Below are 18629 nucleotides of genomic sequence, written 5' to 3' on the forward strand. Positions count from 1 at the left end.
GCTCCCTCCTTCCTTACCTGCTCTGCCAAGCACACTACCATGGATTCCTGTCTGGTCTCATTTTGCCTTCGCTTCCTGCGAGTCCCAAATTCTCTCTTTTTTTTTAATCTCATCTTCTGCCATCATCTCCAGCCCTTACTGGTAGAGCTGTAAGTGCTGCAAAAAATCACTATCTATTTTGCAGATATTTACATCATATTCTACTGTTCTTATAAAAATAGTAACCTAAGAACAATTCATTTAAATACATATTGTAGAAGAAGTGTGGCCTTTAAAAATACTGTGCTGCTTTGACTACTGACTGGGGTAAAAGGTGCAAGTTCCTGCTTCGAACTGACACACTATTCCGAAACAAATGCAAAACATCCCATACACAACTTTTCTGTGTTAATTGCTACACATGGCAGTCAAGTTATTGAATGGTACTTCAACTGAAAAAAAACAAACAAACCAGAAACACTTCTTCCGTTACTATTCAAACCATACACAATGACCAAACACTTCCAAAGAATACTTGTAATGGAAAAGGGGAGGGGATTAAACTTGCAAATTACAGAAGACGAAACAAAATGATGCTGCAGCTTAGAGTATTTTGCTATTTGGAACATTTCTTGTCATAAAGAGCAAGTGTACAAAGCAGTAGGAACAGTCTTCCAGCCACAAGCTAACTGCCCATGAATTTACCTCTGACAACTTCTTCCACGGACTCTGTAGTTGTGGTAGTAGTGGTTGCAATACTGGTAGTTCTTTCTGTTGCTTCCTCATACTCTTCCTCTGTCTCTTCAATTTCATCACCATCATCATCGTCATCATCATCAGCATCTTCATCTTCCACAACAGTTAGCTCCTCATCTTCCTCCGGTTGTTCTTCTACTACCTTATCATCGCTAAACAAAGAAGATTATAATGATGAGTCGGCAACAATGATTCCAAAGTGTTAAGTGAGACATTTTATAGGCTACACTGTAAGGACAGGAAGATGTTTCCTCATCTCCCTCTTCCACCTTTAAATAAAACAACATAGATAGTCAGGGACTCTGAAATGTCACAATGAATGAGAAATCAGAGGGAAAAAAAAAGCATTAGCAATGCTGTGAGAAAACTTGCAGGATACCAGACTGGAACTCCTCTTTGTACACAGGGATGGAAAAAAGAATTCTCATCAGCAGTACCATATTTTGACAGCTGAATAACACTCCAAATACGTTTGCTTCACTTTGCCATCAACAAATCAATTTGTAGTCTGAAAAAAGCCCAAATTAGCCCAAAATGCACTCAGCTCATACACGCATGAAAGCGGAGAGTTCCTCAGGATTTTCTCACCCAGGAGACACCTAATTCAAAGACATGCTGGGGGCTACTTTGCCTGTCATCCTCAGAAGTCAACTCAGTGTCAAACCAAGTATCCAGCTGACCCTTAATTGTCTACAAATGACTGTTTCATTCTGTTGTTACAGCAGTATCCTGTGAATAGAAAAGCCACTATTAAGGGAGTTGTGGACAAAGCAGTTTCCACAAGGTTTAGTGAAAAGACATTGTTCAAATTTTTTGTGGGAGGGAGGGGGTAGCTGACACACTGCTGCAATTCATTCTTCAGCTGACTGTTGCTAGCTCTTCTCTCTGTGGTTTTGTGTTCTTCAGGCACCTCAAAGCATGCAATGGACACAGCAGCAACGCTAAGGACCTAATTAACCAGAAAGAGAGAAGAGCCTTCCAGTTTTGGCCCTCTGTACAAGAAGCATTGACCAAATGCTGAAGTCTGCGGGGTTTTCCTGATAAGGCCACTCTCTTAGCCAGTATGGCAAGCTCAGATAAGCTACACTGCAAGGCCTATGGTACTATGGTACTAAGCCGCCACATAGCGGATGGGGCCCTGGGCAACCTGATCTGGTGGTTGGCAACCCTGCCCACAGCAGGGGAGTTGGAATTAGATGGTCTCTGTGGTCCTTCCAACCCAAGCCATGATTGTATGAAATGTAAGCACACATCTGAGCCCATGAAGAAACCTCAAATTATTGGGCTAAACCTCGTAATATATCACAGGATCCTAAATGATCCTAAACGACAATTCCTGCAGCAATGTAAAATTTGCAGGAGTTCAATCAGTTTTCAGCACTAAGAAGGAATACTGCAGTCAGTTACCAAACATTTTTGGTGGCTTAATGCATCAAGAAGATTAGGATTGCTCATAATTCTGAATGATATACAGGCAATAGGCCAAAATACATACACTTACTGACTGCCATTGCTGTTTTTGGAAGATTTCCTAACTCAGCACCAGCTGTAGGAAAGTCTCACATTAGTTAATCTGTCCTCTTCTTGAAATTCACTGCTAATGAGTAAATTATCCTTAAATATTCAAACACGCAGTGACTTTTTATCATACACAAGAGGTTTTGCATCTTTTTTTTCATGGCATCACATATGCTTGAACAGCCTTTTGTTTGACGTCAACACCTTGCCTCTTACACTTCATTTTGAAGACTAAGACTGTACCGTTTCACTTTACAATATGTTGTCCAGTACAGCTTTGAGAGTAAACTCAGAGCAAAAAAGAGGATAGAATGGTCTTTCAAAAAGTGTTGGGAAGAAATTAGGAAACAGTGAAAAGAATCTTGCACGCCACAAGCACGATTACTAGGAATAAGTTAAGACTTTATACAAACAAGCATGCATTCTCTATTTCTCATTCCCAAAATAACTGGCCTTTCAAAACACAGGAAAGAATTAAATAATATAGCTTTCCACTGAGTGAAGCCTAGGCAGGTTACAAAAATGGGAACAGTAAAACTAAATTGCAGAAGAGTCTGAAAAAGTGATTACCTGATTACCAGAAAAAGTGATTTCTGCTTACATGGGAAAGACTGAAAAAGGGACAAAATCACCAGGTTCTTCTCTTAGTTTTTCATTTCAAAGAACTAAATTAGAAATTCCAGCATTTCTACAATATGGTCTTCCTCCGGCATTCTAATTTCAGTATTTCCAAAATTACCATCTTTGTTCTTAGTAAATCCTTTCGAAGCAACAGAATTCTTCTGTTTCCATTTCAAAACATTAAACCTTTTTAGGAGCATGAAATAATTGCTACACATACACCGCAACCTTTGAATAGCCAAAGGGAGATGAATTTTTAAGTTCTAATAACTGTTTCTGATCTCCAAGCTAAGGAGTTTCTAGTCTTGGCTACCTACAGACATTCAAACTAGATGTGCTGAGTATAAGGCACTCAGATTTTGATCTAGAGCATCAGACAGACTATGCCTTTCAACTTCACAGAAAGCTACTCTCTCTTTCTTTCTTTCTCTTTCTCTCTCTCATTTGAGCTAAAAATACAGGAACTTTTAGGAAAGCGCAATTACTTTTCATTTTCCTTTCACATAAATGATTACTCTCAGATACTGACAAGTTCATAAAGTTAAAAAAATAAAAAATAAAAAACCAACCCTCCAGTCCAATCACTCAACACCTCACACTAATGAAACAAACAAACAAACAAAAAGGAAAGTCAATTAGTCATACGGAAAGCTACTTCAAAAATAATTTGCATGCATGCATCCAATAACCATCTGTTTTTAGCTACACAGCAATTAACTATGTCAGTCCCCAGCATGGAGACTACTGGAAACGGCATCAAGGCCAAGCTTTTCGTGTTAAGGGGGGGCATGACGGAGACAGGATGTAAGAAGAAAATTCTCTATATGTAGCAGTTGCTTCAGCTCACCATCACAGTAGTCCCTGGTTTCCTATCCAGCAATTTATCAGAAGGAAATAGGGAACCTGACTACAGGTTGCCCCAACCTGCATCCCCTTTATGAGTTGCTCCTTGCTTCAAGAACTGTACATCAGAGGTTGTTTTTGCGTGATTTTTTAAAGCAGGAATAATGGAAGACTACAACAGTCAAAGCTGACAGGATCAGGCTCCTGAAAATATTTTAAACATCTTCCAAAAAAGATTTTTTGTGCTAGATTCTTGATACTATTTGTGATCATTCCTAAAAAACTGCATCTGTGCTAGCAACACATATGGCAAGATTCAAATCACAGAAATGGTATTTTGCAGGATTTATTTTACTGCAAAAGCTACAAGAAAAAGGAACAATAACAACACAATAAAAGTGCTTTTGCCGTTGATTCTGATACCTAAATGGAAACATAAGCCTTGCTATATACTTGTAGAAACATTATACCTGAAATTGGGCTTTGCAAGGTTTTCTCTTCCCTATTAGTCCTGATGTTCAAAGAAGAGTGGAAGGGGAAAAGTGCTTTGCACTTTCTCAATAGGATTCTCCTTCAGTGAAACTGAATACCAGAATGGGACTAGTATTATGCTCAGCTACACAGTAACACAGAGCAAACCACTCGAATATAAAACAGTGAGGGACATACCCTAGCGAGCTCTAACAATAAAAAAAGCAACTGTTTACATCAGAAATCAATGCAAGTACGCTAATTCATGCTCTCCTAAGACTCAATCACAGCACACATGCTAGCAGTGCAAGCAGAAAGTAACATCTGCTAAGAGATAACAGTCACAACATGATCAAGAAAAGCAATAATGTGTGAGTAGCTTAAGATCACTCTTCAGGGGCCAAGGGCCACTGGTGAGGAGGAAGAATCCCAGTGTTTGCCAGTAAGGGGACACTGAGCCTTACCCTTCAAGATAGGTTTAGTGTCTATAAACAACGCTAAGTCCCAATGGATCTCTGTCACAAAGACAGGAGGTGGAGTTGGCACTTCTAGTATTATGAAAGGTACTACATCTTCTGCAACACAACAAGAATAACTATCCTTGGGTTTATTTCTTTGGACTTCATTGTTGTTACTATTCTGAGTCTTCCTCAAAGAGCACAAAGAGGAACAACAAAGGAATTAAGTTATACTTCAGCTTTTGGACCGATGCGTCTACTTTCCGAATGGTGCCAAAACCTCCCTGCTGCACACTGCATAAAGCTCTGTTTCTTCATGTCATACCTCATGCTCCAGAACCGTTTCACATTTCTCCATCAGCACCTGCACAGTGCTGTTTCACACAGACATAGCGCCTCACTGCTTTTGCACACCTCTCACCTCAGCATCTACCTTCTTCCAACACAGGCTTACTACAAGGTGAATATGGATGCTAGTACTTTTCTCAGAAATCTCTGAGTTTTAATATATGTAGCAGGTGTGCTTAATTCCCATTATTACATTTTACCTTCTTTGCTTTACGAGTATGTCTCAGTTTTGTTTCTTCTTTGCAGTATCTTAACATTTCCATATATTCCCTCGATGCCATTCCAGGCAGGGTTTTATTAGCACTACAGACTGAAGTGTTTCGTTTAAAAGACACTGTTGACATTTTGCCTTAGCTTAAGTGGCACTGGTGACAGCATTTTTCAAAGTCTGCTCAAAAAATATTTCTTGATACACTGACAAGTTCACAGATTTGTAAAGCCATATTACCATCATCTAAATTTAACAATTCAGCAGTAAACAATGGAGGTTAATTCTGAGGCTTGAACACAGGCATGAAAATATTTGCTATTTTCATACAAAACATCACTGTACCTCATTCTGTTGTCAGCAGGGACTTCTGGCAGACCAGGCAGCACCACTTCCTTTAATAGTGGACACAGAGGTCACAGCGGCTTGGAACCTCCTGCTCCTATCTCCCCACATATGGGATATTAAAATTCATTCCTTTATCATGGAAATAAGACTTCCTTCAAGCATTCAAGCAGTGCAGTGGGTTGTTAAAAGGAATCATCTACATTCCTATGTGTGATGAAACACATTACTTCAAGTTTGGCAGTTGTACTATTTTTGATGCAGCAGAGGCACTGGAGTTTCAGGCAGCCCTAAAAGGTAGCAAGTTCCACTTCCAGCACTGATATAAATAAAAACATACCAATGGGCATATTTCTGTTTCTAGAAGACATACCACTGTACAGCTACCTTCAATATGTATCTAGGCACATAGTTACAAACAGTGCTTAAAGCATAGTTCTGTTTATGCATATCTAATAACTTTCTTTACTTAATCCATCACTTCAGTAAGAACTGACACCAACATATCGTTTATTCACTTCACTCAGAATTGAGCATATTCCCATTTCTTCTTGAAGACAAAACTGGAAGACTGGTAAAAGGAAACAAATGAAAGTGAATTATGTTCACTTACTGATCAAGAAATGAAAAAAGAAGATGAAGGTTTGATTTTAGTATTCCATACAATGTCCCTACAGTGGAGACAAAAACAGAATACAAATAAAGAGAGCAATTAGTTTTCTTTCCAACTGTGCTTTAGGACTCATGGGACTTCATCGCAAGCTATGTTTTAAGAAGAGATTTCTGTCTGTAATTATTACCTTCAGACAAAAATTTGGCAAAGCTTTCAATTGCCAATAACAAATAACTAAGAACTAATTAGTAGTTTGGGGAAGTGCCTCACACCTTTGTTTGCAATAAACTCTCATCCATTTGGCACGATTTTGCCAAATAACAACTTGAACATACTTCATCACTAGGTGAAAAAGGAATGAAAAGGTGTGAGAGACAGATGTTTTGAAATCTGAAAAGATTAGCATTCACTAGATTTCTGAAACTATTTTAACGCAAATAGATTCCATCTGTACTGTGGTTGTTGTTGTATTTTTTTTAGCCATTAAAACTGAGTAACTAGAATCAGATTCATTAAGGTTGGAAAAGACACATTAAGATCATCCTTCCAACCATCAACCTACCACCAATACTGCCCACTAAACAATGTCCTTACTACTACATCTATGCTTTCCTTAAACACCTCCAGGGAAGGTGACAACACCACCTCCCTGGGCAGCCTGTGCCACTGCCTCACTGCTCTTGCTGAGAAGAAATGTTTTCTAATACCCAATCTGAGCCTCCACTGGGTGCAGCTTGAGGCCACTCCTCTCATCCTCTCACTGTCACCTGGGAGAAGAGGCTGACTCCCACCTTTGTCACAGCCTCCTTTCAGGCAGGTGTAGAGATGTTACGTTGGCTCTAGACAGCCACAGGAATTAATACATGACAGACAGCTTCCGCACATAAGCTGCTGCCTTTGCTCTTCCAGCCCAGCAAAGGAAGCTGAGAATCATTTATGAATCCTTAACTTTGACAGCTGCAGGTGCCACCATCCTGTGCTTCTCTATAGCCTCTTCAGGTCTTTTCAAATGAACTTCAGGAAACATGAGACAGGACTGGATTTTCAAGTATTCAGTCTGTGTACAACTTTGCTTCTACCAGAAGACTAATGATAAACACAGATATGCATTCTAGTATATAGGAAAGATGCAGAGCATAAAGCTCTTTAAATGTGAGTTTAGAAATAGATCCAGCTGCGAACCTCTTAAGAGTAAATATCTTCACAGAAAACACAAAACAGGAACACAGAAGAGTATGACAAATGCTTGGAATCCAAACAAAATGAGTGCACTTGACCTGGCCTAATTACCAGGCTTTTGATTAAAAGCAAATTAGAAAGCTAACAAGCAAGGAAACAAATTTCCTCACAATATGCACGTCAAAGGTTTGGGCATTTTCCACCAAGCATTTATCCAAAGCATGCATTCCTCTGACTGAAGGATGAGTTTTCTCACAAACCAGGTTTGAACCTACCACTGCACACACTGCATTCTTCTCAACAGTGCCACTAATTAAACATATGACTCAACACAGGAACTACTTAAAGCTAAAAACTAAGCCAAGGGTGCACTTAGGAACGTGAGTGCTCACATCACTGTACTTCCTAATATTTAACTTTGATGTACTACTTGACTTCAAGGTAAAAGTAAGTATATTAGCCACGTGAAACTGAGCACCAGAGGAGTAAATGTGAACAAGAGTAACTTTGTTTTAGTGTAGATGAGGGAAAGTCAAAACCAAGCACAAAATGAAGACTTCAGCATTCACCTTGAAAGTATAGGAGGAGGGAGCTGCATCAAAAATGTCTTTTTCCCTCAAGTGCTGGGACAGGGTGGGGGGAAACAGCAGGACAGGAACTAAACCGTGATGTAACCATGAGATTAGGCACAGTTCCAGGACAGAAAAGGGTTATGCCAGACCCCCAGTCAACTTACCTGATCTTTTAAATGACTTCTTGGCGTCAAAGCGTGTAAAATTACAGTGATCTACAGAATCAGAAGTCTAACCCACAAGATACCTTAGCCATGTTTCTGCTCTGCCTGGTAAATGACCCCAAAAGCAGAAACTGCTTAAAACGCCCTTAGTTATTTTCATTAGGCCTGGATTAAACTATGCAAATAAATTACATATCTCACAACATGAAGAAATGATGTGACATTTGGGCATGTATGAACACTTTTTAAGGTACAGATAAAATTTTAAGAATTCAGATGGGCATCTTCTACCGTATACCAAATCATAATGAGAGATTCACACTGTTCAGCATTTTTGCAGCATTCATTTCGTAAATTCTAATTATTTTCCATTTTCCCTTTCATTTTTCCTTACTCTTAGATTGCAATTACGTGTATTTTCACCTATCCTAACAGAAAAAAAATAAAAAATGAACTAAGCTATTTCACAGTATTACACAAACTGCTTTTGAATTCTTAAGACTTTACCAAACAACAGAATCATGATTTTTAATGTCTCTCATCTTCCTGATTTTACAGTGTTTGGTTTTTTTACCTTTACACATAACAATGATAACAAAAAATTGTCTGCTTTCATTAATTCCAGTAGAAAGAGTAAGAAGTTGCACTAAAGATCTTTTAATCTCATTTTTAAACAGAACATCTTAAAAAAGGCAGAGAAACTCAAAACTAGAAATGTGTTTACAAACACATAAAATCCATCAGAATCACAGAGCCTTCTGAAATTTAATAAATAATAAATTCAAAATCCTGACAGTGGAAGATCATTAAGACTGAATGTGATGGAAGACAGCAGGGTGAAGGTCGTCTGCGTGGCCCTATTTCAGCCAGCCTGAGAATCAGCAGGAACCCCTGGATCTGTTACAAAACACTTGTTTCTGTAAAACCTCTGCTGTAATTAGAAGGAACTGTTCAATGTCTCTTTGTCTAACCTGCTATCTCACAGCTTATCTGAGGTACACAGTATGAACTATGAACCAAATAAGTACATGCTTCGTCTGTGGAATTCTTCATCTCAGTACCCTCACATGGCAACTACAGTCCCAAACTGCAAGAACATCTTTGTTTTACAATTGGGAAAGCAAACAAAAAATGCCAGAAGCACATAGGCACCCTGGATGCTCAATTTGTTTCCTAACATTTTTCAAAGAACATGCCATCTTAACTTTTCTAAATGCACCTATCACCAGCATCCTCTGCAAGCATCCAGACTTCCTGCTGAGGGGATCCCCTTTACTCATACAGTCAGACCAAGCTCTTCACCAGGTCAGAATTTTACTGTTTTAACCTTTTCTTATTCACTCAAGTCACAATTTCACTGCTATTTTTTCTCAGCAGTGATAAAAACAGAGATCCCATGTGAAGAAATAGCATGTTATCATGCAACGAGAGCCAAAAACATTCAAGATTAGAAATATCTTCTGTCAGCAAAATAGAAAAGTATTTACTGTTTCCATCCATATATTCGGAAGTATGTATGTAGCCTGTCTTAAAATGTGGAGAAAAAAAGTATTAACTACAGAAAAAGCTCTGCTACACGGCATTTGTAATAGCATAGCCTCACAAGAAATGGAATTCTTAAATTTCCACAAAGCATCCTAATACTGATTTCATATTTCTAGTGTAGACCACAGTAACAACCTCCATTACTGAAAGGTAAAGGAGAGAAGGAACTGTTGGCTAACTTTGTGGAGGAATATCCAGTTACGAATCCATTGGCACACAGATATCCTGGTGTGACAATACATGCTGAAAAACCCAGATGCAAATTTCTCACTTCCAAATATTTTTTCACAAAGAATACACAGCACACTGTTTGTGATGGAATGGTACATATCTTTACGTCACAAGAACTTTTCAGAACATCTAGGAGAAATGTCAGAACAGTTTATTGAGTTGCTTACTACACAAATGTATACAAGGAACCTTTTGCTCCAACATTTGAGTGTTGGACAAGTGACAACATTTTTGCTTAAAACGCTTTTGCTTATTACTTAAAGAAATAACTGCAAGAAATGACTTCACTTTCCGAGGTCTTAAAAACAACATCCCTCTCTCAAAGTCTACAATTTATTAAATATCCAAGTTTGACACCATTAAATTCCTAAAAAAAGGCTGAACATTCATGTAAATCTTATAGGCGGTTTGCACAGCTAGCAAACTGCTCTCATAAGGGGTCACAAAAGCATGGATATATCCTACTCATCACTTTCTCAATTAGATTAATTCTCTCCGCCCATAGTCTCATCCATCATTTCTGTTAAGGCTTTATACTCAAATAGTGATTAGATTTGCCAACTCAGCATCGATGCAATTACCCCCCAGCGCAACACGCTGTTTCATCAATTCCATTGAAATTTCTTGTCCTAAGAAGAAATCCAACACTTAGCACCCTTTCTAGTCGTTAACACTCCTGTGCTTTCTGAATTTTAACAACATCCACACGAAAAAGAACAAAATGCTATTAAAAGACATTGCAAATTATCTAAGCATTAAGAAATTGTCTACATGAGAGACAAAAACAATTAACGTAAGGATGTAAGACACAGTATGCTAATAGCATACTGAATATGCTAATCACATACAGAATATGTTAATGGGACAAAATACTTGAAAAGATAGTCAGCATAAGCAGTAATATTGTGCCTATTACTTGATAGTGACTTAAATTTAGAAAGAAAAGCAATTAAGTTTTATCATGAAAATACTTAGAAAAACAGAAGTTCTTAGATAAGCTGTACCATTAATATCAGCTGTGTTAAAACAAACAGTATTTTCAGATGTGTTTTATAACAGGTATAAGATGCTTTGCTATTCCAGTTTCTAACTACATTAAGGACATTAAGGAGATATGAACTTCTGACCAATTAGCTGAAATACTGTTTTTCAAAAATCACACCACCTTCCACACCATCTCCCCTCCATTAACTCCATTTCTTTAAAATACCAATTTGGCGATGGACAATTCTTATGACATCAAGTTCACCAATTGCAACAATTGCTGTTAATCTCTATTGGAGTTAATCTGGGGAGGAGGGCAATTAATAATAAGCAAGTTTGTAACTTCTTGCGTGCATATTAGATCACTGACCCACAATTAAGAACAATTTGTATTACGATAGTCAAGGAGAACGCTGTCTCTGGTTGCATCCCTCCCTGCTCTTGTGTCACAGATCACCAAACTCCCTTCAAAGCAAACTCCCTTCAAAGCAAAGCAAACCACTGGCATGAACTTCCATTTCCTGAACATTTCAGGGGTATACACCGCCTGTTGGCACGGCACAGAAAAAGGGAAATCTTGTTTATCCACACAAAAGCAAGTAATTTCCTGTTTCTAAGTCAGAATATGCAGTCCAGACCCTTTGTCAGTTTCAGATCTAGTTCAACTTTACTTGTGCTTCAGGAGTGGATGCAATTAGTTTTGATTTTTTTTTTTTCTCCCAAGAATCATTTAGAAGATTCCCACTGGAGGATTTCTCACTGACATTTTAGAAATTGGCTTTCAAATGTAATGAAAGAGCTTACACAGAAGATAATTTGTTGTTTATTTTAATGCAAGTAATATGATAGCTTGAAAACAGATGAATACTCAACAGAGACAAAATGTTAATTTTATTTTTTCTCCAGCGACTATTTCCAACAAAGAATTTAGCATCAGCACCTTCCTTTTTCTCAATTGATGTCACTGTTTTTAGCTTTCCAATACCAAAACCTTCAGGACTCCAGATATCCTATTTCTATATTCTTAAGACATATGTTCTGGGCCCAGAACTGGTTCCAGTTAAGCTACTGATTTTTCACTCAACACTGCAGGACAACACTAACAGTAGCAATGATGGGAGGAGGGAAGAATGGACAAGACACAAAATGGCACGGCACACTAGCCAAACTACGAGTGAACCTGTAGAAACTGAAGGGTTTAAGAAGCAGTGGGAATCTCATTCCTAAAGCCCTTGCAGCCCTACACCAGCAAGTGTGCACAACCAGCCAGGAGGCTGAGCCCTCCTCAGGCCTGCAGCTGGTCCCATGAGGATGTTGGAGACCCAGCTCCCATGCCGCAGCAGCAGAGGTGCCCATCCACATACAGGAGCCTGCCTCGCTGCACATGCACTCACAGGAAAGGTGCACAACATACGAGGCTGAAGGCCTGACCACTGAGGTCCTCCAGAGAAGTGAAACAGAAATCTCACCCTAAAATGGGGTGACCTCATTGCAGCCCTCCAGTACCTAAACGGAGCCTATGAACAGGAGGGGAGTCAACTCTTTACAAGGGTAGATAACGGCAGGACAAGAGGAAATGGTTTTAAGTTGAAGGAGGGAAGATCTAGGTCAGATGTCAGGGGGAAATTCTTTACTATGTGAGGTACTTGAACAGGCTGCTCAGAGAGGCTGTGGATGCCTCGTCTCTGGTGGTTTCAAGGCCAGGTTGGATGGGGCCCTGGGCAGCTTGGGCTAGTATTAAATGTGGAGGCTGGTGGCCCTGCATGTGGCAGGGGGTTGGAGATTCATGATCCTTGAGGTCCCTTCCAACCCCAGCCATTCTGTGATTCTGTGAAATGGGAGGAAGCAACTAACTGACATCACCACTTTCATCTTCTAGTTTCATCAAATATTCTCCATGTTAGAGATCAGTTTCCTTCTTCCAGAGGTAGTTCAAATGCCAAACAGACTGAAGAATTAGTCAGATTTGTAAATAAGAAAGATTGATAAAAAGTAACAGCTCTTGCCTGGACAAAGTCTCCAATTGCTCTGTGATACACAGACCCAAAGAAGGGAGTCACGTTGGAATTGCTCATAGTTCCACCTAAAGTAGGCAAGACAAACTTTCAAGCACAGAAATGACAAAAGCCCATAATATTTGGCTTCTAAAATTATTATATCCACTCTTGTATACTCAACACTTCTTGCCTGCTACAATTACTTGCTACATGTCACTATTTAACTCAAGAATTTTTCATAAATATTTTCCACAAGTAGACAAATTGCCTGTCTGGCCTGTGTAGCTTCTGCCAAGGTAACAGCATAACATACCAGGACGACTCTGTGCTGCTGCAGCAGGACAGGGCACTAAATGACTGTGGCCAATTTAAACGCACAGACTGATTTAATGACAACACTCCAGGGAATATCCATTGTAACTCATTTTATGTTAACTTGCAGGCATTTATGAAAAGAAGACAGTAGGTAAAACCATGCATTGATATCTTTGTACCACTTGAGTCACAAAGGTATAAAATGAGCTAAAAAGTGAAAGAAACAAAATGCACAGCTCCTCCATGTCAAGAGAGAGTCTTTGTAAAGGTACTCAGCAGAGCAGTTTTATAAGCTTCTGCTACTTTTATTCCCCGAGTGCTTGAAGAAAACAGACAATTAAAAGCACAATGTCTGACCTGGAAACAATTCAGCATAGAGTCACATATACTATGCTGTTTTCATCATTAGGAAAAAATGTCTGGTTTTAAAAGCTTTTCAGGATTGTCTGGATTATGGGTGAAGGAGACAATTAAGAAATTTCAGTTTTTCCAGATGCCTGCCATTGGGGAAAAAAAAAAAAAAAAAAAAAAAAAGTTCTTTGAGATAGCAAAAAAAAGTATATATAGCTTTAACCATTTCTTTTGCAGCATGCGGGAGATGAGCACTGCAAAACCAGGACACAACATGACCACTGCCTTGTACAACATAAATTATTATTTGGGTTTTACTTCACAGATGCCTAATTTTCAGCATAAAATGGATTGCATTCCTTTGAATTATTTACTGTAGCTTTAAAAATCCTAAGGGCAGGTATGAATAAGCCATAAAACTTCGCTTGGCAGAAGTTTACGAGAAACTGTAAACCAAGCCCTTACAAAATACACAAAGCACTACAACACATTTACTACACTACCCAAATCATTAAATCAGGCTGAACATACATTATGAACATACACTGAACAGACAGAATTAATTTGGCTTGACCTGTCAAGGAAAAAAACAATGAGAAAATTAAATCCTCTATTTTAAACCTTGAAAATAAATTCAGATAGTCTCGTAAAATGACATCTGACTGAATTTAGGACACTACCTTGTCCTTCTGAGCCATGAGACTCATGTCCTGAAGAAACACTTTCTATATAACCCTCAAAATTGCACTTCTGTTTCCCTAGTGTAACAGAGTGATACTGACAGCAGCCTATTTTGCAGATTGCAAGGAAAGCACAGGAGGTCTGATATGCAGTGATGAGAAGACGAGAAGCATGCATGAAAGTGTGTGGATAGAGAAGATCTTAAGTTTTCAGCTCAACCACCACTCCTAGAGATGTTCAGCTTGAGGTGAGGACAACCAAAAGCTCATAGCAAGTGTCCAGGTATGGGCAGGAGGCCATGAGGCTGTGCTGAGTTCTCAAGGGCAGCCAGAGCTTGTAGGTCATTTGACTGAATTGCAGCTATAAATGGAGATCTCTGCAGCTATACTGAGAACCCATACCTGCACCTGGCTGTCCCTCAGGCAGTCTTCAAGGTAAGTTTAATTAAAGTATGGATAACAGCAAGGAACACCACTGAAAATGGCTTAGTTGCACACTATTTCAGGACTAGCACAACGACACCATTTCAAAAGCACAGCAGATCTCCATTTTGGCCTCACTGAAATTTGCCATATCCATCACGGCAGAACATCCTCCATCCCTTTCCCAAGCACTTCCAACAAGTGACACACTGACGCAAGCCATGTCCTTTTCATGCTGAGGTGCAGGTCAGTCAGACTCACATTGGTCAGTACATCCATTTGTGATGATGCTGTAGCTCAAAATGCCTCCATAAACTCTTATAATGGCATGGATTAATCCTATAGTCAGGGTCACCAGTAACAGAATGGTCTCCACCCCACTGCAAGGAATGAGTTCTGTTCCAGCTGTACCACTTGCCATTTCTGAGCAAAAAAGATACTAAAATACCTATGGCAAAAACTTCTGAGGTTAAACCACACAGGCAGATCTTAATGGAACAACAAAAACCACAGAAGTCCTCATGCAGTACTGGCCTGAAATCCTGACTTCTGGGTAGAAACAGAAAAATAAATCAGCTCAATAAGAGCTGCAATAGAAATTCTGCAGAATGCCAACAACAAATCCAGGGCAAAGTGGAAGGTTTCAGGCTGAGACAGACATTGTCAGTGCAAGATCAAACATTTATCACAAGCACAAATATAGGCTGGGCAAAGAATGACTTGTGAGCAGCCCTGAGGAGAAGGATTTGGGGATGTTAGTTGATGAAAGACTCAATATGAGCTGGCAATTTGAGCTTGCAGCCCGGGAGGCCAACTGTATCCTGGGTTGCATCCAGAGAGGCATGACCAGGAGGTCAATGGGAGGTGATTCTGCCCCTCTTCTCTGCTCTTGTGAAACCCCCACTTGAAGGGGGTTTGGAACTAGATCATCTTAAACGTCCTTTCCAATCCAAACCATTATATGATTCTATGATTTAAGATGAAAAATAAAAACTTCAGTAGATATTTCAAACAATGTGGCTTTAAGAGCATAAAATACTGGGAATTCAGCATTGAAAGATATCCTCCTGTACTTTTCCCTTCCCTTCTCCTTCGTTCTTCACAATCAGCTTAGCACTAAGGCATATATATACTTATTAAAACATATGTTTTTATATGCATGGATGGATATACATACAAATAAAAATATACAAAAATATACAACATTTGAACTACCACCTACTACTGCATGAAGAATTGAGGTTTTGCTGTGTTTTTGGTTTTTTTGTTTTAAATATGATTAAATTTCAAGAGTATTTCTGTCTCCAGTACACATGGTTTAAAGGCCGTCAGGAAGCTGAAGAGGCAGCAAAAAATACGAATGAGTCAGTATAAGAGAACTACAAATTACTTGGCTCTTCATCTGCAGTTGAAGTACAAGTGCCCATAAAAGGATCTTTTCATTTTTCTTTTGTATGCACATGTACGGGAGGTGAAGAAAAAAAAAAAAAAGCAATATTTGCTTGGAACTTCAGAAATTGCTTGAAATGCAATTCCAGCTCCTATTCCTGGAGGATAAAGAACTTCTGAAGTTATTCCTGAACTACTCTCTTCATATATTAAATTGCTTCAAGAAGAACAAAACAGAAGAGTAAGGTAAATGTTCTGTGACAAACATGAAAAAACAAATAAATTGCTTTATAAACAAAACAATTTTATATACAACCTTGTGTGCTCTTCCATTTGAAATATTTTAGGAAACTTTGAACTGATACATGAAAGTTGTATGTACAGATATAACAATAACTATATACAATATATAGATATAGAGATAAAGTAGATCAAACACAAGACAGATCTATCTTATCTCTCTATCATATATATATATGATATATATATGTGTGTATATATATATCTACACATATATATATACACACACACACATATATATATGTATACACAAAGGAAAAAGCAAATCAGGATGAAGTATATGCTAATTTCATGCTCTAAGAGACCATTTTATAATCATAGATCAAAGAAAACAAAGATGTGAGACACAGCAACATTCCAAAGGTTAGTTTGCAAATCACACCAAAAGGTTATAAATCGTGACATTTTGATAAATACTGGAAGCTCAGGTCAGAAAAAAAATCCTGAACATTGGGAGAGGGAATATACAACGTTGCCTGATAGAGATTTCTTGCTTCCAACAGCTCATGCCATTCACTCATCTACTTACAAGAGAAGACTGAAAATTATAGTAGGAATATATTCATTTTAATTAATCTTAATTTAAATTTGTAAATTATTTTTACTTACTGCATTTTTCAAGAACTCTTCCTTGCAACACAAACTAATACCTTGTCAGGGAATATTTAAATGCCCATCATGAAGAGTCTTCCTAACTTTTCATTATCTTAATGTCATCTCTTTACACCATATTACAGCAACTTAATTTCTGTCCTTCACCTCTACCCTATTCCTGAGCTTATTTTCATCAAGATTATTACAAAGTCCAAACTCACAATTACGAACTGTTAACTTTCTGCATTAAACACTTCATTTGGTCCCAGTTTGCCTTCATGGTTCTCCGTGAGATTGCTTATAATTTGACTCAAGTTTTGGTTTTGCCATCACTATTTGCAAAAACTGCAATATCACCACCTAAGAAGCAGAAACACTGCATTCTCTAACCTTTTTAGCACAGTATGAAATGTTCACGTCTAGGGAGTACAAAGATAATTTGTACTTAAATATTGGTTTTATGAAGAAACTCATCTTCCAGTACTGGTTTGAATTCAGTTCTCTGCTCTCACAACTGCTATCTAATGTGCTAAAGAGAGCTGCATGAAAAGTTCTTGACAGCACTGGACCACTCAATCACAACACCGTCAGAACTTACATTTGGGTCAAAATTAACATATGTGCATAGGGAATGTCAAAAGGCAAAGATGAGTATGGTATGGAATAGCTGCAAGGGAAACCTCATTCTCCAGCAGAAGCATATTAATTAGTCTTACTGTCAAAGGCTAGACGTTAAAACAGATTTTCTTCTATAACTCACACTAAGAAGTTAACAGCAGAAAACAACACAGCTAACGCCTATTATAAATGAAGATATTTCAAAGTCTCCAACAGCGATGGCAGCTAAAATATCTGCTGCAATGCCCCCAGACTGCACAGGAAGCATGTTAGATAACAGTATTTGTCAATTAGTAGTCAAGAAGTCATGCAATTAAGCATTTTCATATAAATATGGCAATACTTCTAACTGAAAAAAAAAGATAAAAGCATAAAATGTGCAATAACTGTATGAGCAATAAGCTTTTATGTGGAAGGTTAAAGAAAAATTATTTTAGCCATTGTAGCTGCAAATTCACTTATAGAAAGGAGTCTTCCTTCAACAATGAGATCTTTCAGACAGATTTTTGGCATATCTTGTAAGATGATAAGGGGAAAAAGCCACTCCTACCTTCCATCTGCATAGTCTGCATCTGCGCCTCCCCACCAGACATCTGAATCATCATCTTCAGCATCAGCTGAGTCAAGATTGTCGCTTTCCTCTGCTAATGGGCAGCAAACAAATTCCACACCACGAAACTTGTCAATTCCACAGGGCAGCAGCATGCCATAGTCATGCAGATTCATACTCTTCTCACTACAGGACTACAGAAAATAAAGTAACAACATTGTCATGAAGGAGGCTGGAAAAAGATGTCACTAATCTCAAGAGAAAATAAGGGGCCATGTACAGCTGTAGGAGGTTGAAGTTGGTGAGCTGCATGTTCTCTGAATTTTGAAACATGACTTAAGTCATCACCTCTGCATTTACTGCTTACACTGTTGGTAGCTCCCTGCCTGTGTCTGCATTGAGCTGGCAATGTGTGCTTGCAGCACAGACAGACAACCATATCCTGGGTTGCATCTAGAGAGGCAAGGCCAGCAAGTTGAGGGAGGTGATTTTGCCCCTCTACTCTGCTCTCTTAAGACCCTATATGGAATATTATATCAAATTCTGGGGCCCCCAACAGAAGAAAGACATTGAGCTG

The 18629-nt window shown here is 38.6% G+C and overlaps 1 protein-coding gene across 1 annotated transcript in view; it reads right to left on the minus strand.

The window, feature by feature from the left end:
• Positions 1-18629, minus strand: part of LOC122156229 (amyloid beta precursor protein) — a 158536-nt gene that overhangs the window by 84284 nt on the left and 55623 nt on the right. The window contains exons 4-5 of the mRNA XM_042810837.1: positions 18053-18246; positions 685-887 (exon numbers count right to left, since the gene is read on the minus strand). Coding sequence (XP_042666771.1) covers positions 685-887; positions 18053-18246 — 397 coding nt within the window. The remainder of the gene's footprint in view (positions 1-684; positions 888-18052; positions 18247-18629) is intronic.

This window comes from Centrocercus urophasianus, unplaced genomic scaffold, assembly GCF_019232065.1.
Source record: "Centrocercus urophasianus isolate 14NV4802_14NV808 unplaced genomic scaffold, USGS_Curo_1.0 seq_12, whole genome shotgun sequence".
NCBI classification, from domain to species: Eukaryota; Metazoa; Chordata; class Aves; order Galliformes; family Phasianidae; genus Centrocercus; species Centrocercus urophasianus.